This window comes from Typopeltis vanoorti, chromosome 15 (assembly GCF_054136105.1).
Source record: "Typopeltis vanoorti isolate ZY-2024b chromosome 15, IOZ_Tvanoo_1.0, whole genome shotgun sequence".
NCBI lineage: Eukaryota > Metazoa > Arthropoda > Arachnida > Uropygi > Thelyphonidae > Typopeltis > Typopeltis vanoorti.
The window spans coordinates 53,989,780-54,016,552 of NC_143563.1; the positions used below are offsets into that span (position 1 = coordinate 53,989,780).

The following is a 26,773-nucleotide window of genomic DNA, read 5'->3' on the forward strand; positions in this document are numbered from 1 at the left end:
AACAAAAATCCTAAGAAAATATGACCTCACAACTAGTTACAAACCACATAAGAAATATCGATACAAAATTAATAACGGAAAAAACTCACGTACAAAGATTATATAAGAAATTGACATCTCTTATCTGCTCTGCCAAAGACCAGCCATTTCCCCTAGACCTACCTGGAGTATACCAGGTCCTTTGCAGTTGTAAACTGTCCTACTACAGCCAAACAGCCAGCATAGCCAATATCAGGATATCCGAACACAAGGAGTTCATCCAGTTCAACCAGGAAGAAGAAGGCCACTTTATGTACAAATACAAAAGATTATTCCTTGAATCAGTCTCAGCTCTGAAAAACTTCCCAAACCTCAACAAATTTAGGTACATGAGACTGCCCTGAATTTGGGAAGCTTACATTCAAAGATCATCAGTCCAACAGCCAGACAACCTAAATTAGCCTGCTATGGGGTGGGGAGGGAGGTACCTTTTAGGACTCCAGGACTGACTTCACATCAATTGCCTTAGTATCCCATAATGCAGTGCACACATCCTTAGGGACATTTATAATGCTATGCATTATAGGAAGGGCCACTATCCAGTTTTGACCTTTAGTGAGGTATGTCCATGTGCAGGGATACCTCCCCAAAAACTTAACTTTCTTCAGCTTCTTTGCTTAGTGTGAGTGCCTGCCTGCCTGCCTGCATGCACATATCATTGTTTTGTGATCCCTGAAGATGGCATTATAACATCGCCAAAATATAGGTAGTTATTGATTCAAGTTTTTATAGTTCATGTTGTCATTTCCTAAAAAATCAGAAGTATGTCTAACCAACATATAAGCTTCTCTACAAGAATTAAAATAAAAGTACTTTCAAAATTTTAATTTTGAAAGTACTTTAATGTAATGTACTTTTTACAGTAAGTACTGCAAAAAGTACAGTAAGATTTTACTGTACTTTTGACTTTTAGGTAAGAGAGGTCTGGTACAAGCTATCAAGGGATGCAGAATAGAATTATAGTACTACATGAAAAGTTAATTAGTACTAACTTCCAAATTTGACAATTTCATTCAAAATGTCAGATTTGGAGAAAATTCTTTGGGCTCCAATATTATCAGATTTTATATTTTGTTTTAAGGCCTTCTCACTTGATCAATCCACCAAGATCTTACATAAATCTTACCCAATACTATAATAGCAAAATTCCTATGTAATTCTAACATTCAGTTTTATTCCTCTAATTGGATATGGGTATTGTGAGAGTTACTCTGATTATCTGAAATATGACTTTCTGACTATGTCATCATAATTATGTGGTACAGCCACTGTAAAATTTTTCAAGTTCCATATTTGAGCATTTCTGGTCAAATATCACCTATTCCAGCTGCTTTCCACACACTTCAGGTTTATTGAGACTTTTTTCTACATATTATTATTAATTAATAAAGAAACACGTAAAAAACCACAGTGATATCTTTAATTAGTAAAAGGACAAATATTTCGTACTAAAATTAATGGTACATCTTCAGTGTCTGTAACAGTAATAGGAATGGAATACAGGCAAAACGTTCTGTGGATCACCTATTAAAATACAATTGTTACCGCGTGCTAGGAAATAATAGAAATAACAAATTTAATCTATTGAGATAAATTTTTTACATAAGATAAAAGTCTCCCAGATCTTTGAGAGAGACATACAGTCATTTCTATTTAAATTCGGTCGGTGTAAGATAGTTTCACAACTTTCTTTAAATAAGTGTTCATATTTGAATCTGCATCTATGGAGGAGAACTGCTTTATCCCACTGGACACTATGAGTAGAGTCAATACTGTGCTGCACCAGAACAGACTTCAGAGGTTTGTTATAATCAATATAATATTGATGTTCTTTTATTCTTTTTTCCAATGAACGGCCAGTTTGTCCAAAATAAGAGACATTGCATTCGCAAGGTATTTGGTAAACTCCAGCCAAAGATAGAGAAGACAGTTTATCCTTTGTAGAAGATAATAAAGAAGAAATTTTGTTGATAGGAATATATGTTGGAATCAATTGATAACTTTTTTAGAATTCTACCGATAGGTTCTGAGATTCCTGGAATGTACGGAATAGGAACTCTGCAGACTGTTGAAGAAACTGTAGGTATTGGAACATAAGAGTCAAGTATCTGTTGGATTTGATTGGAGTTGTAATCATTTGCTCCCATTAACTTTTTAATGATGAAAAGTTCTTGTTGTAAGATTATTGGGGAAGAGCAAACTTTATGTGCTCTATGAATTAGAGATTTAAGAATGCCAAATTTTTGAGATGTGTGGTGCGCAGACTTTTTGTGAATGTATCTGCAGTAAATGTGGGTTTTTGAAAGACGCTTGTAGATAACGTACCAGAAGACGTTCTAGTAAGGAGGATGTCCAAAACTGGTACAGTACCAGAGTTTTCTTTTTCCATAGTGAATTGGATGCGTGGGTGAAGGTTATTTATCCGCTGTAGAAAAGTGTAAAGTTCATCTTCAGTGTGTGTGTGGCCAAACAGCAAAAACATCATTGACGTAATGGTACCAAACTGTGGTTTTTTATGTGTTTCTTTATTAATTAATTTACTATACCACAGGTTCCTCTTAAAATCAGAATATTATTATTATTATTCTGATTGAATTCTTCTTGAATATTTTCTATCACCATTTCTTGTTTCATCTACAATCTTAAAAAGTAATTACTCCAGACAAAGAATATCTTAAGTTTTTCATATCAACTTTACCATTTCTGATTCATTTTACAGTACTCTTTCCTCCATTTCTAAGCTTTTTTTTCAATAGCTCTCAGAAATATTTTGTCACTTTACTGATATTTATTTTCAATGAGTACCTTGCTCACCCCTGAATGGACTACTCAGCACATACAAAGATCCCCTTCCCTACCTTGCCCACACGGGTTTACAAAATTCAGTGCAGCTGCAACCTAGCTTACATAGGGGAAACAGGGCACACCATCCCAATAAGAAAAGATGAACAAATGGCATTAAATTCCTCCACTATGGTGAAACAGGCCTTTGACCACACACCTCAAACATGTCACAGAATCCACTGGAAAAGGCACCAAGTCCTTACATCACACCAAAACCTGGTTTGAAAGAAAGTTCAAAAAAGCCTGTGAGATTCTGAAACATCATCCAAATCTTAATAAAAATGAATTAATCATTCCAAGAATCTGGAGGACCCATCTGCAATCTACATAGCATCCAGAACATGACCTCAACAAGAAAACCCTAATGTAAGAGCATGTTTTTATTATCTGTATATTAGTATACAGATATGTATAAAAAATTATTTTATTTTGTTCATTTATATTTTTGTATATATTTTATCTATTATTATTATTTTTAATTATAATTTTTTTCCACCAGAGGTCAGGTCATCGTAAATGATTAACAAAGCATTTAGATTTATCTTACTTTTGTGTAGTGTAATGTAGCTTATGTTCTGTACATATATATGTTTTTCTGATGATGACTTCAATACAGAGGTCGAAATGCTGAGGGTTACTTTCTTAATTATAAGTAATTACTCCAACTGTGTCTCTATAAATTCTTCACTATGAGAAAGAAATATGAGAGAGTAAAAATTGTAGGTTTGCTACCCATATATGACAGTATCAAGTTAAGGAGGGCAATGATAGCAAATGATTCCATGTGCAGGCCGTGTAGAAGAAATGGATGCAAGTTTTTAGATGTGTAGAATATATTTAAAGGCAGAAAAGACTTGTATAAGAGGGATGGCCTGCAATTGAATTCATTTGATATCAGGAGCCGCCTGGAAAAATTACTTATTGGGATGAGACCTAATGCAGAGAGTCAGAGAAACTATATCATCAAGGGAAGAACAGGAAAAATGCATGTGAAAGTTCAGCTATGGTATACAAATATGACAAAGATATGAATAGCTTCAAATGTGGTTATGCATCTGGCAAAGGGGTAGAAATATACACTTTGGGTTCAGACCTGTTGAATTTGTCTAAGAGGAAAAAAAGAAAGTTCTACAACAAAGTCAAATAGATTGCATATCTAATTATAAGAAGAGGGTAGGTGGTAATTTGTTATGTCTATACAGAAATGCCAGGAGCATCAGAAAAAAAGCAGTTAAGTTTGTTGCTTTGTTGAATATGATGCAGCTTAAGATTGTTGGCATTAGTGGTTATCAGAATTAGATATGCAATCTATTTGACTTTGTTGTAGATCATTAGTATGCTATTTTTAGGAATAACAGAAGAGATAAGAGAGGAGGGATGGAAGTACTACTAATGATATCAGACAACTTAAGTCCAGTTAGGGAAGAAACACAAGAAAACAATATCCCGTGTTGCAGGGAGTCTGAGGCTATCTGGTGTGAAGTCGAGGCTAACAGACTGTAATAGGGTATGGTGCAAAAAAAAAAACAGTACTGAACTTTGCTTCATAACATATATCATTGTAGTTATTCAAGAGTAATTTTTTTTTTTTTGCACTATACTGTATATGATGGGATGTTGCTACAGACCTGGCGGTTCAGTTGCAGGGGACGAAGAAATGCATCGTGGAAGTTTTTTCACTTGGTATACTATAAATTAAAGATGCCAAGAAATTATATTCTTGGTTTCGTCCTTTATCCAAGTGTAAGCAAACAAGGTTTGCACATGAAGTAACTTCACAACTAGGCTACTTGTATATAGATGCTAATGATTTCACATCAATTGCCTTAGTATCCCATAATGCAATGCACACATCCTTAGGGACATTTATAATGCTATGCATTACAGGAAAGGCCACTACCCAGTTTCGACCTTCAGTGAGATATGTCCATGTGCAGGGATACTTCCCCAAAAACTAGTGTGATCCCTGAGATCACCCAACCATGAGTGATTCGAAGGATCATTTAGCTCGATATTGAGCAGCAGTTATACTCAGAGAAAGCTCATGCTATCACTGAGCAGAACCCTCAGCAGTGGCTCCACTAGAAGCAGGACCACCCTGCCACTGAGCAGAGCCACTCATATTTCAGGGAAAAGCATTCACCAAAGTGGCCAGAATACTACTTCAGCAGACTTTCCACATCCACAGTAAAAAAAAAACTGCATCAGTGGGAGCCAGACCCAGAAGTACTACCAGGTACCAAGGTTGAAATAATGCAGAACTCATATTTCCATAAACAAGTAGTCAAAACTTGTAAAACTTATTACTAAATTACTCTGGATTAGAGATAGATGGAAGTTTTTTCACTTGGTTATGCTATAAATTAAAGATGCCTAGAAATTATATTCTTGATTTCATCCTTTATCCAAGTGCAAACAAACAAAGTTTGCACATATAGCTTTATGGGTACCAATGAGTGATCATTATTGGTGACTTTAATTATCCAAACAGTGAATGGATAGAAGAGAAATCCTATGATAAGAATAAAGAGGAACCCTCGGCGAGACAACTGTTGCGAGACAACTTTCTCAAGCAAAATGTGAAAGAAGGAACTTGAGGTCAAAGAATGTTAGATTTGTTCACAGGCAGAAGATGTCTCTGCTAAGAATATGACTATTTTACCACCAGCTGGTGACAGTGATAATACATGACTGATGCTCCCATTAGAACAGTTACATGCTGAACTACAAAGCTGGAAATTATGATCAACTTAGGAGAATACTATCTTTGGTCCCATTGCATCAGTTACTGAATGGGAAAAATGTCAACAATGCATGGGAATCTTTGAAAAAGTGCTTAAACGAAGCAGTAACTGAAAGTATCCCTAGTGTTCGAAGAATAAATACGTTGGGAGTGAAATGGGTATGAAACCTTATTAAGCAAGAGATCCACAAGAAGATGTGAAATATCATGAGAAAAAGAGTGAGAGGAGTTATGAAATATATAAAGCATAGGCCAGAAAAGTAACAAGTATTGTGAAGAAAGCTAAATCGGAATATGAAAAGAAATTGGCTATGTAGGCTAAAGGCAATTCAAAAGAATTTTATCATTATGCCGCAAGGAATAAATTTGGAATAACTTTACTGCAGATGGTACTCTAGTATCAGAAGCTAATGAGATTGTTCAAGTAATGAGTACTTACTTTGCTAAGATATACCAACCAGGTGTATAACATATTGCACAGTGCTACTGCCACATTGGATGAAGAGTAAGAGGTGCATGAAAATGAGACTGAAGAGATGATGTATAACCTGGATAAGAATTTGTCAATATGGACAGATGGAATATCAGCATTTTTGCTAAAGGAATGTTCAGCCAAATTGGCTGAACGTTCTATTGTACAAGGGTCTTGCAAAAACTGATGTTTCTAAATACCGACCTCTCAGTATGTCGGGTGTAATAGTGAAGATTTTAGAGAAGTTGGTAATAACTTGCATATAGACATGGGTAGACAAACAAGCTATACTCTGCAAGGAGCGGTATGGGTTTACTAAAGGAAAGTCCTGTCTTAGCAATTTGCTCATATTTTATAACAATGTTGTGGCCGAGTTGGATAAAGGGAATGCATACACTATGATAATGCTGGATTTTGCTAAGGCATTTGATATGATACCACACGAAAGGCTGTTGAATAAACTGGAGAATATGGAATTGGAATATAATCTCTTGACTTCGATAAGGGGATAGTTGACAGACAGATATCAAAAAGTGGTATACAGTGGGTGTGATTCTGCCAGATTTAAGGTAACCATTGGTGCACCTCAGGGTTCAGTCCTTGGGCCATTGTTGTTCAATCTGTACATTAATGACATTAGGAAGGATCTAACAGTAGATGTGCAATTGCTTGCTGATGATGCAAAGATAGGAATGGCAATCAGAGATGCTACTGATATCAAGCACTTACAAAATGATTTGAATATGCTGGAAATTTAGGCAAGCAAAAAATGGCTATCAGTTTAATATTAGTAACTGTAAAGTTATGCACTTTGGCATGATGAAATTTCCAGTGGCATATTCTATTAGCAGGGTTATGCTAAGAAAATGATGAGTCTAGGGATCTTGACGTAATGGTGGATAGGAATTTGAAGTTCAGTGGTCACATAGCAAAAGTTGCAAATACAACTCAGAGGATAATTGCAATGTTGAAGCAAACCTTGACATGTATGGATAAGGAAGTTATTTTGCCTCTTTATAAGGCTTTGATAAGACCATGCCTGGATTATTGTGTGCAGATTTGGTCTCCCTGGTTCCAAGGGGATGAAGATTATATCCGGATTATGGGATTTAGATTATGAGGACAGATTACATGTATGTGGATTACAGACTCTGCTTAACAGGAAAAAGAGGGGTGATATGATAGAGGTATATAAACATCTGAATGAGTGTTATAGGATATTGTCTGATGAAATTTTTCATTATATAGAAGATGGGGACAGAACATGGGGGTATCCCTGGAAGTTAAATTGTTTGCAGTCAAGAAAGGCATAAGAGCTAGGTTTTTCTCTCACAGAGCAATGAGTGAGTGGAATAGTTTGCATTTAGGAGTAGTGAGTGATTCATATGCATGATGGTACACTGACTTCAAAATCAGCACGTTGTGTTTATCCAAAGAATGAAGCTCAAATTATATATAAAATTAAGCTACTTACTGTAAACATATAAAGCTATACAACAGAAATTCTATATATCAAGTAATTTTCTCTCTAAATAGAGACATAAATACAGACATCTCTCTCTCTCAAGATATTAGACATTCATATTCACTTCAGTGTCTAAAGATGGTGTCCAACAAGAGATGTACGTCAGCGGCTCAGAGGACTTCTATACAAAAGTCTGGCTCTTCCTTGAATTTTTCGCAGTGGATGCATTGCGAAAACTGCTATATGTATGTGCCGAAGAATGTGAATGATTTATGGACTGTATGGCTAAATGAGAAGAATGAAAACGTCGACGTATGTGAGCAAGTGTCAGGATAGACTGGATCGATTAGGAATGGAAACAGACGTTAGGACCATAGTGGAAGAGCTTTGGCAGGAGTTCTTCAAAATGAAAAGTGACCATCTTCTGCAAGAGGAATTGGAAGTGCTCAGTAAGGAGGGTCTGGAAATTAAAAATTTGTTGAATAGAGAAATTAATACTATGGAGATTACTTTAGCTGAAGTAATTAGAACAGGATTAAGTAAGGGAGAGTCTTTGGTGAATGATGAAGTAATAAATACTATGGGAGTAATTGGGGGTCAACAGAATGAAAGCACAAGAGGTCTAGAAGAAATGAGATGTCGTGAAAGTGAGGGAGTAAGTATAAGAGCGTTGAGGGAAAGTAATGAAACTGGGAGGGTCATGCTGAATAACGTAGAAAATGAGGCCATGAGTTATGCTTGTTTGGATTTGAATGAAGTTATGAGTGGTACAATATATGGTGATTCTATGATTAAGAGTATGGAGAGCGGTATGCCTGAGGAGTGCTTGCCTGGTGGAACAATAGAGAGAGTGACTTTAGTAATAAAGAGAGGGCATGATGCAGAAAAGATGATAGTTATGGTGGGTACAAATGACCTGAGTGATAGTATTAATCGGGTAGCAAAAGATTTAAGAACATTGTTAGATATCGTGAAGAAGAAAAGTGTCAAAGGGAGGATTATGTGTGTGTGTGTGCGTGCTACCTTGTTTTCCCAATTATAAGTTAAGAAGACAAGTGATGATAATGAATGATATGATTGCAAGAATGTGCAAAAAAAGGTCTGGAATTTGTTGATGTCTGGAGTGAGTTTGAAGGCAAAAGAGAGTTGTATACAAGAGATGGGTTGCATCTGAACATGGAAGGTCATAAACGATTGAAAAGTTACTGTTTTCTGAACAAGTTGAAGTAATTGGGAAGGGAAACTAAAATTGAAAAGGTTAAGTGTAAGAGGAAGAAACTTATGCAGTGATAGTATATTTGTTGATCCTTATTCACAGAATAAATTGCAGAATAAAGCGAATAAAAATCAGCATGGGATTACTGAAATTAGTGACACGTATATCAGTTCTAAAGCTGGTACAAGAACTAAACAGAATCTGCAAGTTTTGTATACTAATGCAAGAAGCATTCGAAATAAGAGAGAAGAATTTTTGGCATTAGTCAGTGCAATCACACCAAAAGTTGTAGGCATTAGTGAAACTTGGCTGTCAGCAGAAGATGTGGTTACTGGAATTGAATGTGATGGGTACAGTATTTTCAGGGAGGATAGAGAAGATAGAAAAGGGAGAGGAGTACTGTTGATGATAGCTGATGAGTTGCAGCCAAAGAAAGTAGTATATCAAGAGGATAGACATCTGAATGATAATTCATTCGAGGCAGTCTGGTGTGAAATAGTGACCAATGCAACTAAATATACAGTTGGTTGCTGCTATAGGACAGTGGGTGATATAGAATTCATGCATCAGCAAATTAGTGCAATGAGTGCAGGGTTAGTGATTATTATGGGGGATTTTAATTATGGTGATCTCGACTGGAAGGAGGAAATATCACACGGCAGAATGGAAATGGAATTCATACATCTTCTAAGAGATAATTACTTGAAACAGCACATAACGGAAGGGACTTTTGGTGTGAAAGTGTTGGACCTGGTCATTGGTTCAGAGGACATAAGTAAGGTGTCCTTGTTACCTCCAATTAGTGAGAACGATCATGTGGTATTGACTTGGGAGGTTGCAAAATTTGTGGATTTCTCTCTTAAGAAGGGGTATATACAGAACTACAGGTTAGGTGATTATAACAAGCTTCAGAGTGAGCTTAAAGTCGTCTCATGGCAGAACATATTTCACAGGAAAGATGTTAGTAGCGAATGGGATAAAATCAGCGGGTATCTGAGGAAGGCAATATCAGAATGTATTCCCATGGTCAGGAAGACAAACAAGGTAGGCGTTAGATGGATGAGTAGTAGCATCAAGCTTGATCTGAAAAAAAAAAAAAAAAAGAAGAAAATGTTATGGAGAATTTACAAGGAGAAAGGCAATTAGCACACCCATAAGCAGTACAAGGCTCAAGCTAGCAAGGTTACCAGCATAGTAAGAAAAGCTAAATCAGATTATGAGAAGACCTTATCCAAGGAGATCAAGAATAACCCCAAAGAGTTCTTCTGCTATGTGACAAGTAAAAGGAAGAATGACTTCGGAAAGATAACTTTAGTGGGTGCTGATGGTATTGAGGTGACCAATTCAGATGTAATAGTAGAGTTACTGAGTGATCACTTTTCAAAAGTCTATCACCCAAGTGAGGACATCTCTGTACCTGTAGCAATAACTAATGTGAGAATTGAAGTTAAGAAATCAGAAGTACTCAGTATATTGCAGAATTTAAATGCAAACACTAAACCTATATCATTTGTACATAAATGATATAGGTTTAGATGGAATATCAGCTAAGGTGTTGCGTGAATGTGCAAAGGAATTGTCAACGCCTCTTACTTGGTTATTTAACTTACGTTTGAACTCTGGTATGGTCCCTAGGGAGTGGAAGGAAGGCAAAGTAGTTCCTTTACATAAAGGTGGCTCTAAAACTGCGGTAATTAATTACAGACTAATCACCATCTCGGGAGTGGTGGTAAAAGTATTGGAAAAGTTGGTTAAAGACAGAATTCAAGAATGGGTGGATCAGAATATGATACTCTATAGGGGCCGACAGGGTTTTGTTAAAGGTCGATCCTGCCTTAGCAATTTATTAACTTTTTATAATAGAATGACATCCAAGTTGGACAAAGGAAATGGCTACACAGTGATACTTCTGGATTTTGCTAAGGCTTTTGACAGGATATACCCCATGGAATACTGTCGTGCAAATTGGAGCAGATGGGGATGGATACTAAACTGGTGATATGGATAAGGCATATCTCTCCCTGAGATACCAGAAAGTGGTGTATGGAGGAGCAGAGTCCAGGATGAGGCAGGTGACCAGTGGTGTGCCTCAGGGCTCTGTGCTTGGGCCATTATTGTTTAATTTGTACATAAATGATATAGGAAATGGGCATAAAGGAAGATATTCAATTGTTTGCTGATGATGCAAAGTTGGGTAGCACAATAAAAAATCAAGCTGATGTTGAGAGTTTGCAGGATGATTTAAATAAGCTGGCAAAGTGCGCAAAAGGTAATGGATGTGAGTTCAATGTGGAAAAGTGGAAAGTTATACATTTGGGGATTAAAATATTACCAGCTGTGTACTACATTGATGGAACGGTACTCCAAGAGATTGATGAGGCTAGGGACTTGGGAGTGTTGGTGGATAGGGAGGGGCACATTGCTAAGGTATCCAAGATTGCATATAGAATTACTTGGTTATTGAAGAACACACTAACATCCAGAGATAAAGAGGTTATTATTCCCCTTTATAAGGTGTTGATACTTCCACATTTGGATTACTGTGCTCAAGTCTGGTCACCTGGATTCCTTGGAGATGAGGAGGTTGTGGAGAGGGTTCAGAGGAGAGTGACTAAGTTGGTGAGTGATGTATAAAATACTCCCTACATTGGTAGATTGAGAGCTTGTGAATTGCAGAGGTTGGCTGATAGGCAGAGAAGAGGGGATATGATAGAGACATTTAAATTACTTAAAGGTTTTTATAAGATTGATGCAGGGGAAATATTTCAACTTTGTGATAGTGATGGAAGAACAAGAGGTCATCTCTGGACATTAAGGAAAATTGTGGTTAACAAGGGTGTGAGAATGAGGTTTTCGCCTGGATGAATGAGTGGAATGCATTGCCTGACTCAGTTGCGAGTTCTTCGTCTGTAAATGAATTCAAGAAGAGATATGATAGATATTGTTTTGATAGTTTGGGTCTTCCGCGATGAGTCTACTGACTCCATGGAGATACCCGTAATAATAATAATAATAATGATATTTTCTACGGAATTACAATTAGTAAATTCAAATATTCTGTATATCTAATTTTTGAATTTTGATTAAATACAAAACATAAGTATATGGCCATTCTAAACTTACATAATATGAACTCAAGAAAATTCTTTCATTCTCTGACTCTCACGTTTAAATTCAATTGTCATATAACACCAAATACCATACAAAATGAACATATTATTAAGCTAAAAGTTCAGTAATTTCACTCGACCTTCAAAGCATTTATTTTATCACTGGGCTCTTTATCTTCCTTCATTTTTTTTTTTTTGTTTCTGTTTACTCTTCCATTCAGCCTATCTTACCTTTCAAATACAATAAAAGTTTAAGAATTTACTTATCTAGTATACTTGTATATGCTTTCTAATAAGCAGGTTTCCTTAATGCATCCCTCCCTCATTTTGCTGAAGTAGGCATAAAAAACAATTGGTCTGGCAATAAAGCTATATTTAACTTAGCAGTTTTAAATGTACTTCCAATAAAAAGAAATTTGCTGTAGATTCCATCTTACTCTATGGAAAACTTGCTTTTCATTAAGCACAAAAAACATTCTCACTAATATAAAAAAGGCTTGATGCATTATACTGTCCTTCAGTATTAACTTCATCCTCATTAGAGAGTAGATAAAGATACATATAAAAATTCTAACAAGATCACAGAACTCAACTGGGGGGGGGGGGGAGTATTCTGCCTTTCCAGGTCTGCGTCCTTGATTGCCTACTCTTGATAGTGTTCTTGTTACCCAGCGACTGCTGTTCCATTGTATCATTGTATGTCTGTTTAGAGTAGTGTTCCTGTTCTATACACTATTGAGATTCAAAGCAAAACTAGAGACAAAATGGCTGCCATTACTACAGCACTTGCACACTGTAATAGTGTATAGAACAGGAACACTACTCTAAACAAACATACAATGATATATACAAATGCAATGTTATTTCTATGTAAATACTTAAGAAATACAATATAGTAAGCAAGTTAACTATTTATACATTTAAGTTCCCTTTCATTATGCCACTGCTTATCCACATTGCAGGTGCAATAACAAGGTTAACATACAATTCATCATGGGGAAAATTCATCACGGGAACTATTCTCTGGGGGCAAAAAATTTGCTGAAAACGTTATTCGCTAGAAAATCCACTTCACCAACTTTATATCCATCCCTATGCTGTAATTTGCTGATTATAATTCCATGTGGTATCCTGTCAAAAGCATTTACAAAGTACAGCCATTAGGAAAAAGAAAACCAGGACAACCTCTTAAAAGATTCAACGATGACTTCTAGGGCCAGAACAGGCCATGCTAGGCCAAAATCCTTGATATGCATATGATGATGATAATATAAAAAGTAAACACATGCAAGATAAATTTCACAAAATATTGTTTTTTTTTTATGTATTATTTGTTTAGATTTTAATTAGATTTTCATAATATTTTTATTCTTATACAATGAAAGTAATATATTTATTGATCGGTGAGTTTCCTAATTTCATTTTGTCGTAATTGTTATTCATTTTAATGTAGTTCGGAAATCCTGCTCAAATTCCATGCCCAAAGATAGAAACCACTCAAGCCACGCCTCCAAATAAGCAGTGCTGTGGTCTCACATCAGATAATGAAATTCATCTCTTACCTAAAAACAATTACAAATATCCATGCCCATTGCGAGTTTCAAATCCACATTGGTGGGAGAGGGTACGCCATCTAGTCGGTTGTTAATGACACGATATTTCTGATTATAGTTTATTTTTGAACGCTTCACAAGAGAAGTAATTAATTATGTATTTCACTCATCTATTTATCTCTCTCTCTATATATATATATGTGTGTGTATACACCAGCCTAGATGGCCGAGTGGTTAGCATATCTGCTCTCCAGCCAAGAGGCTGCAATTTTGAATCGTGTGTAGGCATGGATGTTTGTGATTGTCCACTCTCCCAATATGGACTGGATCACCATGGATCACCACTTTTATACCTCCATACTGGAGCATTTCTGGTCGAAGATCATCTACGCTTGCTGCCTTTCCACATTACAAGCCTTGGATGGCTTTTTCTACTTCAAGTATGGATATGTATTCCTGACTGCATGCCTGGTCAGTGTTTTTTACCATTGTGCTGTCATCACTGCTTGTTTCATTTAACAGTTTTTCAAAGTAATTACTCCATACTTCAAGGATATCTTTTTCTCCTGTTTTCATGTCACCTTTATCATCTCTAACTCCTTTTACAGCACTCTTTCCTCCATTCCTTAGCTTCTTCAACAACCTCCAGAATATTTTGCCACCTTCTTGATATTTATTTTCTATATTCTTGCCAAAGTCCTCCCATGACTTTTGTTTAGCTAGTTTTACACACTGTTTAACTTTCTTACATTTGTCTCTGTATTCTGTAAGAGTAAAAGCTGACTTATTTGCCAGGAACTTTTGATATGCTTTCTTCTTTTCCTTCACTGCCTCTTTAACTTCCTGTGTCCACCATGGGGTTCTAATTTTTCTATCCTTGCAGATAACTTCACCACATGCCTCTCTAGCTGAATCAATGAGAGCTTTTTTTCCAAGGCTTGCCACTGAATCTCCAAGGTTTGATTCCTGTTCTCAAACGCTTTCATTTTTTCTTCAATAATCTTTGTGTATTTTAGTCTACGGTTCACTTCTGAGCGCTGCTCAACTTTTATTCGCTTTAAAACTTTCTTACATGTTATTCTTTTCAATATGAAATTCAATTTTATCCTGCTCAAGACTAAATAGTGATCACTTCCAATTTCAAATCCTCTGTACACTCTGGTGTCCTGCACCAGGGAGAAAACATCACTATCAACAATAACATAGTCAATGACACTTTTCTTATTCCTAGCCTCTTCTCTCCATGTGAATTTGTGCACATTTTTATGTTGGAACATGGTGTTAGTAATAACCAGTCCATGTCCTGAGCAGAAATCCAACAGATATTTGCCATTATTATTAGTTTTGCTCTTTTCTCCAAATTTTCCCAAAATATTTTTGTATGTCTCACAATCATTTCCTACTCTGATATTTAGATCCCCAACAAGGACCAACTTTTCCTTTTTCATTGTGTCAGTTGCTTTTTCTAAAGCCTCAAAAAATTCCTCCACTTCTACCTTAGTAGAACCTTCTGTGGGAAGTCTCATTGTCCAGTTCCCCATTCTCATATTTGCCCACTCAAGAAGATTAGCCTCATATTTTGTGTTGAATACTATGGCTACTCCTTCTTTTCCTTGATTGTCATTGCCTGAATATAACATTTTGTATTTATTGTTCAGAAAGATCTTACCAGTTTTTGTCTTTTTTGTTTCAGTCACCCCTATTATGTCAATCTTGTACTTATCTAATTCCTCAGCTAGCTCCATTTCTTTGCTATTCAGGCTTCTTATGTTGATAGTACCTATCTTTAACTCTGGTGATGTTGAGTTGGGGTATGTTTTCAGATTTGTTCCAGTAGCTGACTTTTCGCTGTTCACCCTAGTTCTCAGGTGAAAACAACGGGGGCCTTGTTTAACCTGGCGATGCCCCAACAAGCATGAAATTTTGTCATGTTGTACCATCATTTTTTTTATTTTGGTTTAACCAATAAGAATACAATTTGGTCGGCTAAATCCCAAATTGCCAGCCCATCCTCGTTCGTTCAGTATCCAAGTAGATACCTAACAGGGTGCACCACGAGAAGGTGAGGACTGGACATTAGGTCAGAAGCGCTGGTCGGTTCTCTGCATTCCTTTAAAGGCTATGTGGAGGTCTCCTCTCAGTTATACAGCTTAAGTTATACTCAGTTATACAGCCCTTAAGCACCCCTGTTTCTAGTATAAAAAAATGGAAACAGTTTGCAATAAGATGGACATATATATTCAGATTCCCACAGTGTTTCAAGTAACACATATGTTATAATAGAGTTCTATTATAGAGAAGCTACTAAGAATGAAGATTATTATTGATGCAATTTGATAATTTCCTTGATTTAGCAGTTAATTAATCAATTTATTCATTTAAGCTATTGGTTATGTGAATTTTTAGCATGATGTTTTATCATGTTTTGATTGTACATGATACAATCAAAACGGTTAGTTCAATGTATAGAATCAGTTCTAACATTTTAAGTATAAACAAGCTATCTCTCATAAGTTCCCCTACTATGAAGAATGTTCCTAAAGCAAGAAGAGGATGGTAGTGCAAAGTTTATTTGTATCCAAGTACAGAGCAACAGATGATATCCCAATAACATTAATGCATGTTCAGTCTACAGCATTACAGCTTATCTTTAATTACATCAAAAGAGAACAGGCAAAGAGTTAAGAACGGATTTTGGCATTGCAACAGATTCAAAGTTATATAAGAGCACTCAACTGGAAGTATTGTGTATATTTAGTTTTAATTATATATTTCTTACTTTATTTTATATAATTTCATTTGGCTTTTGATTTTTTTTTTTAACCCATGAACTCACTGCTCAATTAAAATTTAATATCAGTGTTCATTTTTATATCACCAGTAATGAAATTTTTTGTGTTATTTATGTTATTTACCCTTCCAGCTTTCATGCTTCCATTGTTTGGCCTGTTTGTGATCCATGGATAAGTGTTAAGATGTACATGATTGGATGGTGGATACAATACTTGCTATTAATAAATAACAAGTAAGATTTTCAATGATCAAAAATTACTGGACAGTTTACCAGTAATTTTGAGCTTTCTTTGAATACTTAAAATCCATGTGTATAAGAGGAAGAAACTGTAAGCTTAAAGTCAAGTATATCAGTAAGTTCTTTTCTTTACAATTTAAGACTCGAAATAGTTTTTATTTTATAGATGAAACAAGTGTTTGTGCAGTCAAAAATATGACAATCTAAGTAAAGTAAGAATAAGATACTCATTATGAAATAATTTTCTTAATTTTATTTCTGAAAATTAGCATGCATATGATAAAAATACTCACTTCATCTTCAGGAACAGAACAAGAACTAACAGAGATCTGAAATGTATAAAGCATTCGAATGCTATATAAAAAAACACATGCAATTCATATATTTTTAAAATAACTAGAATATATATCAATAAACTTTTCTTGTGAAATTACTGCTAGGTAATATATATGAAATAATATAAATCTCATGTTTTATTCGTATATTAGGCTAAAATCTAATAACTTGGGTTTCCAAACCTGAAATTTTATTTCCAGAGTCCAATATATTTGTCAAATGCACAAGATTTCTCTAGTTGGTGTGTTTGTTTTGTAAGAAGAAAACAAGTGCCTGGAACAACAAGTCTCAATTTTCAAACAGAAGCCATATGAGGAATATCTTTATGCACATTTCCTTGTTCGTTATATGGGATTCAAATCTAGACATTTCCAGATAAAGAACCTATATTGTTCTTTCAACTGCACTCTGGAAGGTGTTTACACAATTTATATTATTTCATCTATAAAGATATTATTATACATTATATATATATACTGTAAACCCTCGATTTAACAGACAAAATTTCCGATCCGTATGTCACGTGAAAATTAACACCCTGTTAATTTTAAAATGCTTTTAACCAAGATTTGCTTATAATTAAATTAACAGGTTACTTTTTGTTATTAATTTCCTGTTATTTTTTAACAAATTTTGGCAAATAAGCCGTCATATGTTAGAAAAACACTGTAGTAATTTAGCTAACATAAATGAGTCACCACTCATAAGACATGTTTGGCAAATGATTAGGACGTGATCACACCAATCGCACTATAATTGGTTCTTTTGTCGCATAGCGTGACTTTCTGTGGCAGTTTTATTACACACATTTTTGTAATTTTAGGGAGTTAATTATAAAAAAACAGCAGAATTCAAAAGTTCAAAAACATTGATAGTTTTTTCAAAGCAGGATTACCTAAACCACGCACCTCAACATTGAACATTAACTTATCTAAAAGTGTGAAAATTGTGAGTAAAACAATTTTTTTGTTATTACAGTGCTAATATTGATAAAATTGCAGTATAATGTTACAGATATTTTGATTTTAAAAAATTCGAGATTTAATGGGCATCCCTTAGCCTCTATTAGTCTGTTAAATCGAGGGTTTACTGTGCGTGCGTGTGTGTGTGTATTCACACACACAAACACACACAGCGATTTAGCATATTAATGTGACTAGAAATGATAAAAATGTGACATGGCATGATTTTATTCACAAAATTAAGATATATATAGTATTAGAATATTGAGCCTGGCACATGTGACAGGTCATCTGCAAGTCATCAATATGAAGGATATAATTAATTTATCATTTTTATACCAGACAGAAATGAAACTAGAAAGATTTCAAAAGATTTCTGGAATTCAAAATTCCAGAGAGTTCATGAGAATATAACCTCTGGTATCAAAACTGCCTCAGTTTGCTCTACTTAAACACATGGACTCTGCCCAAGAGTTATATATATAAATACATATGTAGAAAGTTTTTTACCTTGGGTGTACTATACGTTGAAGATACCACCAAGAAATTTTATAAACTTGGTTTTAATCTTTTTTTCCCAAGTAAGCAAACAAGCAAGTAAGCCAAGTTTGCGCCTGAAGCATTTTCAGGTCTGAGGCAACTCATGGTAAAGGTTGCATAAGCTCTGATCACTTATCTAAGTTTCCCATAATACAAAGCACATATCTTTACAGACATGTATAATGGTATGTATTATGGGAAGGGTCACTACCCAGACTGGTTTCAACCTTTATTGAGGTCTAGTCAGTGGGAGCCAGACCCAGAGCTGCTGATACCAAGGTTGAAGTAATGCAGAACTTATATTTACCTATACGAGTTGCCACAACATGCTTTGACCTTATTAAATAAAAATCTCAGGATGAGAGAAAGATGTAGAAAGTTTTTTACCTTGGGTGTACTATATGTAAAAGATACCAAGAAATTTTATAAACTTGGTTTTAATCCTTTAAGCCTCAAAAGATATGGACTCCTGTGCCCAGGGGCCCATAAGTTCACCTTTTGTTAGTGGTTTTAATCACTGGCATGATAGCTGTTTCCAACTGTTGGTTATCATAAGGTAATACCAGGCAGAAACAAATTAGTTCAAATTGATTGGCACATCAAAACTAGTGAGTGATCTAAAACAGAGGTCACCAATCTGTGGTCTGCAGAGAAATTTGGACACCAACACAGGATCACTGACAATTCTCATCTAAGGGCGCTTTTGTTGTCGGGCCACCACTGACGCTGCAGCTTGTGAATGCTAGTAAGCATGAGGCAGGCTTCAGTGGCGCATGGGTACCATCACAACAATCAACCCCCACCCCCCCGTGAATACCGATTCTCGTCCGATTGTTTTATTTTGGTGAAGCGAATTGTCATCTGTCAACATTATACTAGTGTTTATTCTTCACGATACTCTTCTTAGGTAAGCAACCAGTGATGTTTTTATTTTAACTGTGCACAGTGTAATGTTTAATGGCATCGAAGAGCTTGAGTTTGATAACTGTCATTCTTGTTTGGTTTAAGATTTGAATAAAATAAACCCACAATAAGTGAGAAAAAGCAACCGTGCATTTTGCATTTCTTTGGTAATATTTCGCGTAACCATGAGTTGATCAATGAATCAGAGCCTCCACAGCCCCTGCCAGGCACCATCAGGAAGGACATTACAACTGGAGGCAGAGAGAAGAAAAAGTTCAAGGTTTCAAGAAAATATGATTGGGACTACTTGAAGTTTGGATTTATTCAAAAACCTGGAAGTGAGCTGGATCCACAGCCGTTTTGTGTCGTGTGCTCTAAGAGTTTATGCAATGATGCCATGAAACCTTCAAAACTCAGATTTAGCTAAGAAGCCATTGAATATTTTTAAACAATGCGTGAAAGTATGTAAAAGCAAATAAGTTCATTAGCAAAAATGACTGTTGAAGATAAGTCCCTAGTAAAGGCTTCTTATTTGATAGCACTTCAAATTGTGAAAAGTAAAAAGCTGTATACGATTGGAGAAGAATTAATTAAGCCTTGCTTGTTACAAGCCTATGACAAGGTTTTGGGGACACAGGCTGTCCAGAGACTGAAAGTAATTCCTATGTCCGCTAACACTGTGAAGCACAGAATTGAAGACATGGCCGAAGATACTGAAAATCAAGTGATAGAAATGGTGAAAAATTCAATGTTTTATTCAATTCAACTCAACGAATCAACAGACATAACTAAAAAGGCAGTTTTCCTTTGTTTTGTGAGGTTCGAGTGTCAAGGAGAGCTAAAGGAAGAACTCCTCTGTTCGCTCAATTTGCCAGGTAGAACAAACAGCTCCGAGATTTTCGATGCACTTAATGGTTATTTACTGAGACACGGTATTGAATGGAAGAAATGTGTTGGTATATGCACAGATGGTGCCGCAAGCATGACCGGGCATCTTTCAGGGTTGTTACAAAAGTGAAAGATGTTGGACACCCAGACATCTTGTTTACTCATTGTATTTTACATCGTGAGCAATTTGAAGTGAAAAGAATGTCTCCAGAACTGCACAAAGTACTTTCTGATGTAATTAAAATTGTAAATGAAATTCAGCACAAAGTGCTCAATTCTCGAATATTTAAGGCACTTTGTGAAGAAATGGGCTTTCAATATATTCATCTCCTTCTTCACACTGAGGTGAGATGGCTGTCGAGAGGCAAAATACTAACCCGATTGTTCGACTTGTGCTAAGAAGTCAAATTATTTTTCCAGCAACAAAATAAATCGAAATCCGAGATCTCTTGTCCGACGATGATTGGCTAGCCATGCTTGTATACCTGACAGATATATTTTCACTGTTAAACGAGCTAAACACATCTTTGCAAGGACAGCTTATGGACATGTTCACACTGCGAACTAAAATGGATGCATTTCAAAAGAAAATATTGCTGTGGCAAATGAGGTTGGTTGAAGAAGATCTACAAATGTTCTCAAATCTTGATGAGTATATGAAAGAAGAGGATGTCAACCGACAGGTAATAACCATTATTTGCAGCACTTACGGTCGCTCACAGAATCTTTTGGCCGTTATTACCCTAAGGAAGAGGACCCCAGACATAGCAATATGTGGATAATGGATCCATTTTCGGCAAAAATTGAAGACAGCAATTTGAGCATGAAAGAAGAAGAAAGCCTAATCGATCTATCATTCGATGACAGTCTCAAAGCTAAATTCCACTCATCCTCATCAAGACATCGTTTTTGGCTCTCCGTAAAAAGTGAATACCCAGTGCTGAGTGAAAAAGCCATCAAAATTTTGATTCCATTTGCAACAACCTATTTGTGTGAAAAGACATTCTCATCTGTTACGCCAATTAAAAACAAGTACCGCTATCAGCTTGAAATAGAAATGGCTCTCTGTGTTGCAGTGACGTCATTGGAACCAAGAATCCATAAACTTATTTCAAACGAGCAGCAACATATATCACACTAATAGTTTTGTTATAATTAAACAAGTGCATTTCATATTAATAAAATGCAACTTTTATGTTCATTATTTTATGTATGTTTGTACCTTTTTAAAAAAATTCATGTTAATGGTCCGCAGGATTCAAAATTGTGAGTTTAGTGGTCTGTGAGGTCGAAAAGATTGGCGACTGCTGATCTAAAAGGTCACTCTCTTACTGCTCTTGACTGGGACTCATGAATCATTTGGCTTTTCAAGGGAACAATATGATGAACCTCAGCCCAGCACAGCCAAAGTCTATGACCAGTTTACTGAGTTTCACAGGCAATTCAGTAAAAACCAGTTTACTGAGTTGCCTTTTGGAAAGATCTGTATTAAGCTGGGAGTATGCATTCTGATCGCAAAGAAGTAATTTCATTTTATGATCATAACATTTGGAATCAAAGACTACAGTGGTGATTGCTTTGTCAGCTTAGAGAGTTTCGTTTATAACATGAAATGAAACCATGTTATTATTGCATTTTAAGGACTTCAGGGCTTCTAATTCTGACAGTGGAATGTGCAGTTCCAATTGTTGTGCATCATAGATCACCTTGGTTACTTCAAAATGCAGTTTGTTAGCTTTATTACTAGATAGATGACTGATGTTCTTTTCTAACATTGTGCATGAAATCTAAATAGGGAATTCTTCTGGGTGAAAAAATCTGAGTTTGTGGCCACATCGTAGTACATTTGGTTCATCTTCTGTTAGGGAACAACTAAATAAGTTAACTCATTTGCCCATAGATAATTTGGTTGTATTTTTCCACAATCATTCCAGTAATGTTGACTATTTCATACAGAGGTTTGTGATACTTTTCTAAAGGACTTGAGTACAACCATTTTCTGATATATTAATGGCAATATTGAGTAAGTCAGGATGTAAAGTATTTGAGAGATCAGCTTCCAACTTTGATATTGATATGATATTTGGTGATTTCTGTTTTATTGTTTTTCCATTAGAAAATGAGTGTTTTATACTATACTAGGGGGTCAAACCCCCCCCCCCAGAACCTATGGCGCCCAAACCCCCCATGTTCTGGACTGGTAGGCCGGTTCTCCTTGAATTCTGATGACTCCAATCGAAAGGGGGGAAGTTCTGCCCCCCTGACGCCTACAGCACCCCCCCCTCCTGAGTTCCAGACTGGTAGGCCAGTTCTCCTTGAATTTTGATGACTCGACACTCAGGGTAGCCCCTGAGTTTCAAAACGTTTCAAAAAACGTGACATAAAAAGGCTTATTATTTTATATATAGGGGGTAGATTAGAATAGATTTTCATTTTTACTTAAATATAAAGAGCTAATAAGCTTCATTTCGGCAATGAAAACATTACTTAAATTAAGGGGATATTAAATCCCACATAGTTTTAAAACCGAATAAGAAACTCAAAGATTGGAATCAGAGAGTTTCTTGCCGAATATAGTAAAATATAAAGTATCGGCGACACTAGCGTTAGCAAATGCAAGTGATCCTAGTACGTAGTACAATACCGGACGACTCGTTGCAAAGGTGGGGGAAGTTCAGATCACTATTCTTAGGTGTTTTCCATAATGTAAAAACACATTTCCTAGGAAATGCATGCTGTTATTACATTATGGAGGGAGGTCACTACCCAGACCGGTTTCAGCCTTTTTTGAGGCTTCATCAGTGAGTAGCTAGACCTAATACCAAAGTATATAGCGAAAAGAACTTATATACTCTGCGAACGAGTTATCCAAACAGGTGCAACCATTAAGTTACATAAATATAAAGAGCTAATAAGCTTCATTTCGGCAATGAAAACATTACTCAAATTAAGGGGATATTAAATCCCACATAGTTTTAAAACTGAATAAGAAACTCAAAGATTGGAATCAGAGAGTTTCTTGCTGAATATAGTAAACTATAAAGTATCGGCGACACAAGAAACTCTCTGATTCCAATCTTTGAGTTTCTTATTCGGTTTTAAAACTATGTGGGATTTAATATCCCCTTAATTTAAGTAATAGATTTTCATGTTTCTAGAGTATTTAGTGTATTTAGAGTATTTAGTGTCTTATAAGATATTTTTATTGATACTGCAATATTAAATACAGCTGTAAAATGGCACCAAAAATGCAGAAGAAATGGAATACTAATAAGAACAGCGAAGTAGTAAACAACAAAGGTTTTGTCCACTAAAGATGATATTGAAAATAATTTAACCTCCGAGATTGCTAGGTTAAAGCAGATTATTAGATGACGAGGGAGCTACAGAAAGTCAAGTGGCATTTAGAGGAACACGGGAAGAATAAAAAAGTTCAGCAGCAAAATAGAAATAAAGTACAGAATCAGGTAAGTTAGTGTGTAATAACAAAAATCTGGTAAGTAAAGTTGATTATTAAAGAAAGATGTTATTTGGTATGGTTACTCTATCAAAAAACATACCATTGATGAGCGGGTTATAATGTCGAGTTTTCCAGAGCAAAAATTATAAATATAATGCAAGCAATTGAAAAACAGAAAAGCAAAGCAAAAGAGGTCATAACTCTGGTAGGTACCAATAACTTAACTACCAGTAAATTCAGTATGAGAGAGAACATGAAAAGGCTGTTGGAAGAAGCAAGAGTGAAGAGTGAGAAAATAAAAATCGCTAGCATATTACCTGGATATGATGAAAATGAATTATGAAGGGCTATGATAGCAAACAATTCAATGAGTAGGCTGTGTAGAAGGAATGGATGCAAGTTTTTGGGTGTGGATGTGCAGAGTGAGTTTGAGGGAAGATTGGATTTGTATAAGAGGGACAGCCTACAACTGAATGCATTTGGCATCAGGAGTCTTGAAAAATTATTAACTGATACAAGACCTAACACAAAAAGTCAGGGAAACTACATTCTGATGAGAGGAATTGTAAGAAATCTGTGTGTAGGAGTAGCAATGTTAGGTAACTACGTTAATGATGGGAATGGTTATTATTATGGAAATGATTATGAAGAGAGAACGATTCTGTGTTCATCCAGTTCGGACCTATCAAGCATGCGTAACGATGTCTGCATAAGTAAGGAACTAGAAAGAATAGAGATCTGCAAGTTGTCGAACTGTGTCATGCAGACCACAGACAAGTGTACACAAAGAGCATGCAGGTAATTTATATGTTTGTTTGTACATGAATACTATATGTATCCGAAACAAAGGAGTAGAGTTTGTTGTCTTGGTTAATATATTGAGACCTCATATTGTAGGCATTAGTGAGACCTGTCTAACAGAAGTACTACCTAACTGGTATCGAGTGCAAAGGGTAAAGTATTTTTAGGTTGGATAGACACAATAGGAGAGGAGGGGATGTGCTACTAATGATATCAGATGACTCGAATACAGTTAGAGCTGGGACCTATGACTGCAATACTAGTAGCAGTGAGGTTGAAGCCATATGGTGTGAGGTGGAGTCTAACAAGATTAAATACATAGTGGGGTGTTGTTACAGACCTGGAGGATCCACTGCTAGTGACAAAGAAAGGCATCACCAAATAAATATGATGGATGCGAAAAGAGTAATCGTAACAGGGGACTTTAATTATTCAAATGGTGATGGTAGCTATGAAATTGCATGAGAAGAATGAAACCAAATTTATTGAGCTGTTGCGAGACAACTTCCTTGAGCAGGTTGTGATAGAAGGAATTCGTAGTCAAAGACTGTCAGATCTGATTCAAGTGTCAGAGAAGATTTCACTTAAAGATGAAGCTATTCTGCCTCTGGTTGATGACAGATCATACAGTACTCACTTGGGAAGTGGCTAAGTTTATGAATGTTTAATTCAGAAAAGGTTATATGTTGAACTGCAAAGTAGGAGATTATGACCACTGAGGAATATGCTGGGTTCTGTGGCATAGTATCAATTACTGGATGGGAAGGATATTGATAATGCATGGGAAGTGTTTAAAAAAGACTTAAATGATGCGATATCAGAATGTGTCCCTAGAGTTCAAAGAATAAACAGAATAGGAATGAAATGGATGTGTAATCTAATTTAGCAAGAGATTCGTAAGAAAAAGATGATGTGGAAGAAATATCATGTGAATAAGGATGATGTCAGTTATGATAATTATAAGCAGCAGACCAGAAGAGTCACAAGTGCTGAACGGAAAGCTGAGTCAGATTATGAAAAGAAAATGGCTCTACAAGTTAAAGACAAACCAAAAAATTCTATAGTTATGCTGCAAGTCAAAGAAAGGATGAATCTGAAATAATAACTACTGAATGCAGATGGTATGTGGGTGACTAATGCAGAAATGATTGTTCAGCTAATGAGCAACCATTTTGCTAGAAGCTATCAACCTGGAATATGCAACACTGAACTCACTGCTACCTCTTCACTGTATGAGGAAACTCAAGTGGATGAAGATAAAGTACTGGAGCTGTTGCACAAACAATAAGAATTCTGCAATAAGAACTAAGAAGATATCAACATGGATGCTAAAAGTGTTCAGCTGAACTGGCTATTCCTTTGACCTGGTTATATATAATATGAGTCTCAGAACAAGTAAGTTAACAGGGAAGATTCCATAGGAGTGGAAAGAAGTATGGTAATCTCGTTGCACAAATGTGGTGCAAAGATCGATATATCCAACTATCGACCAATTAGTATCTCAAAGAGTGGTGGTCAAGATTTTGGAAAAGTTGGTAAGGAGTCGCATTCAGAAATGGGTTGACAGAGAATCTCTACTTTTTGCAATGAACAGCATGGATTTAACTAAGGGAAGATCATGTTTTAGCAACTTGCTTACGTTCTATAACAATGTTACCATTGAACAAGATGAGGGGAACGGATACACCATGATACTTTTGGATTTTGCTAAGACTTTTGACAAAATACAGCATGTCAGACTGTTGCATAAATTGGAGAATATGAGTTTGGATTATAGAATATTAGCATGGATAAGAGGATGGCTGACTGACAGATAAAAAAAAAAAGGTATATGGGAGTGTAAATCTGCACGATTCAAGGTAACAAGTGGTGTGCCTCAAGGATCAGTCCTTGTCCACTGTTATTCAGTCTGTACATTAATGACATTAGGAATGATTTGACATATAACATACAGCCTATTTGCTGATGATGCAAAGATAGGTAGGGTAATAAAGAGTGTTGCTGATAGCTGCAGCACTTGCAGAATGATTTGAATAGGCTGGAATTGTGAGAATGTAAAAATAGTTGTCATTTCAATGTTAATAAATGCAAGGTTATGCACTTTGGTGTGATTAGATATTAAATGTCATATTATATTGGTGGGATTATGCTTGAAGAAACTGATGAGATTAGGGATCTTGGAGTTTTAGTAGAAGAGAAATTGAAGTTTAAGGGTCATATAGCGAAAATTGTAAATATAACTCAGAGAACAATGGAAATGCAGAAATGAACCTTAATATGCAAAGAAAAGGAAACCATTTTGCCTATTTACAAGACCTTGATAAGAACTCACTTGAACTATTGGGTACAGGTCTGGTATGGTTTCTGTGGCGATTCTGATACAGTGGAGGGAGAGCGCAAAGGAAAGTGT

At 35.8% G+C, this 26,773-nt stretch overlaps 1 protein-coding gene across 6 annotated transcripts in view; it reads right to left on the minus strand.

The window, feature by feature from the left end:
- The window catches only part of LOC150098765 (lysine-specific histone demethylase 1B-like), a 508,665-nt gene that overhangs the window by 358,644 nt on the left and 123,248 nt on the right, over window positions 1-26,773 (minus strand). For all 6 annotated transcript variants that reach the window (XM_090404995.1, XM_090404997.1, XM_090404999.1 and 3 more), the window contains exon 6: window positions 16,767-16,802. In XM_090404995.1, the coding sequence (XP_090261121.1) occupies window positions 16,767-16,802 (36 nt within the window). The remainder of the gene's footprint in view (window positions 1-16,766; window positions 16,803-26,773) is intronic.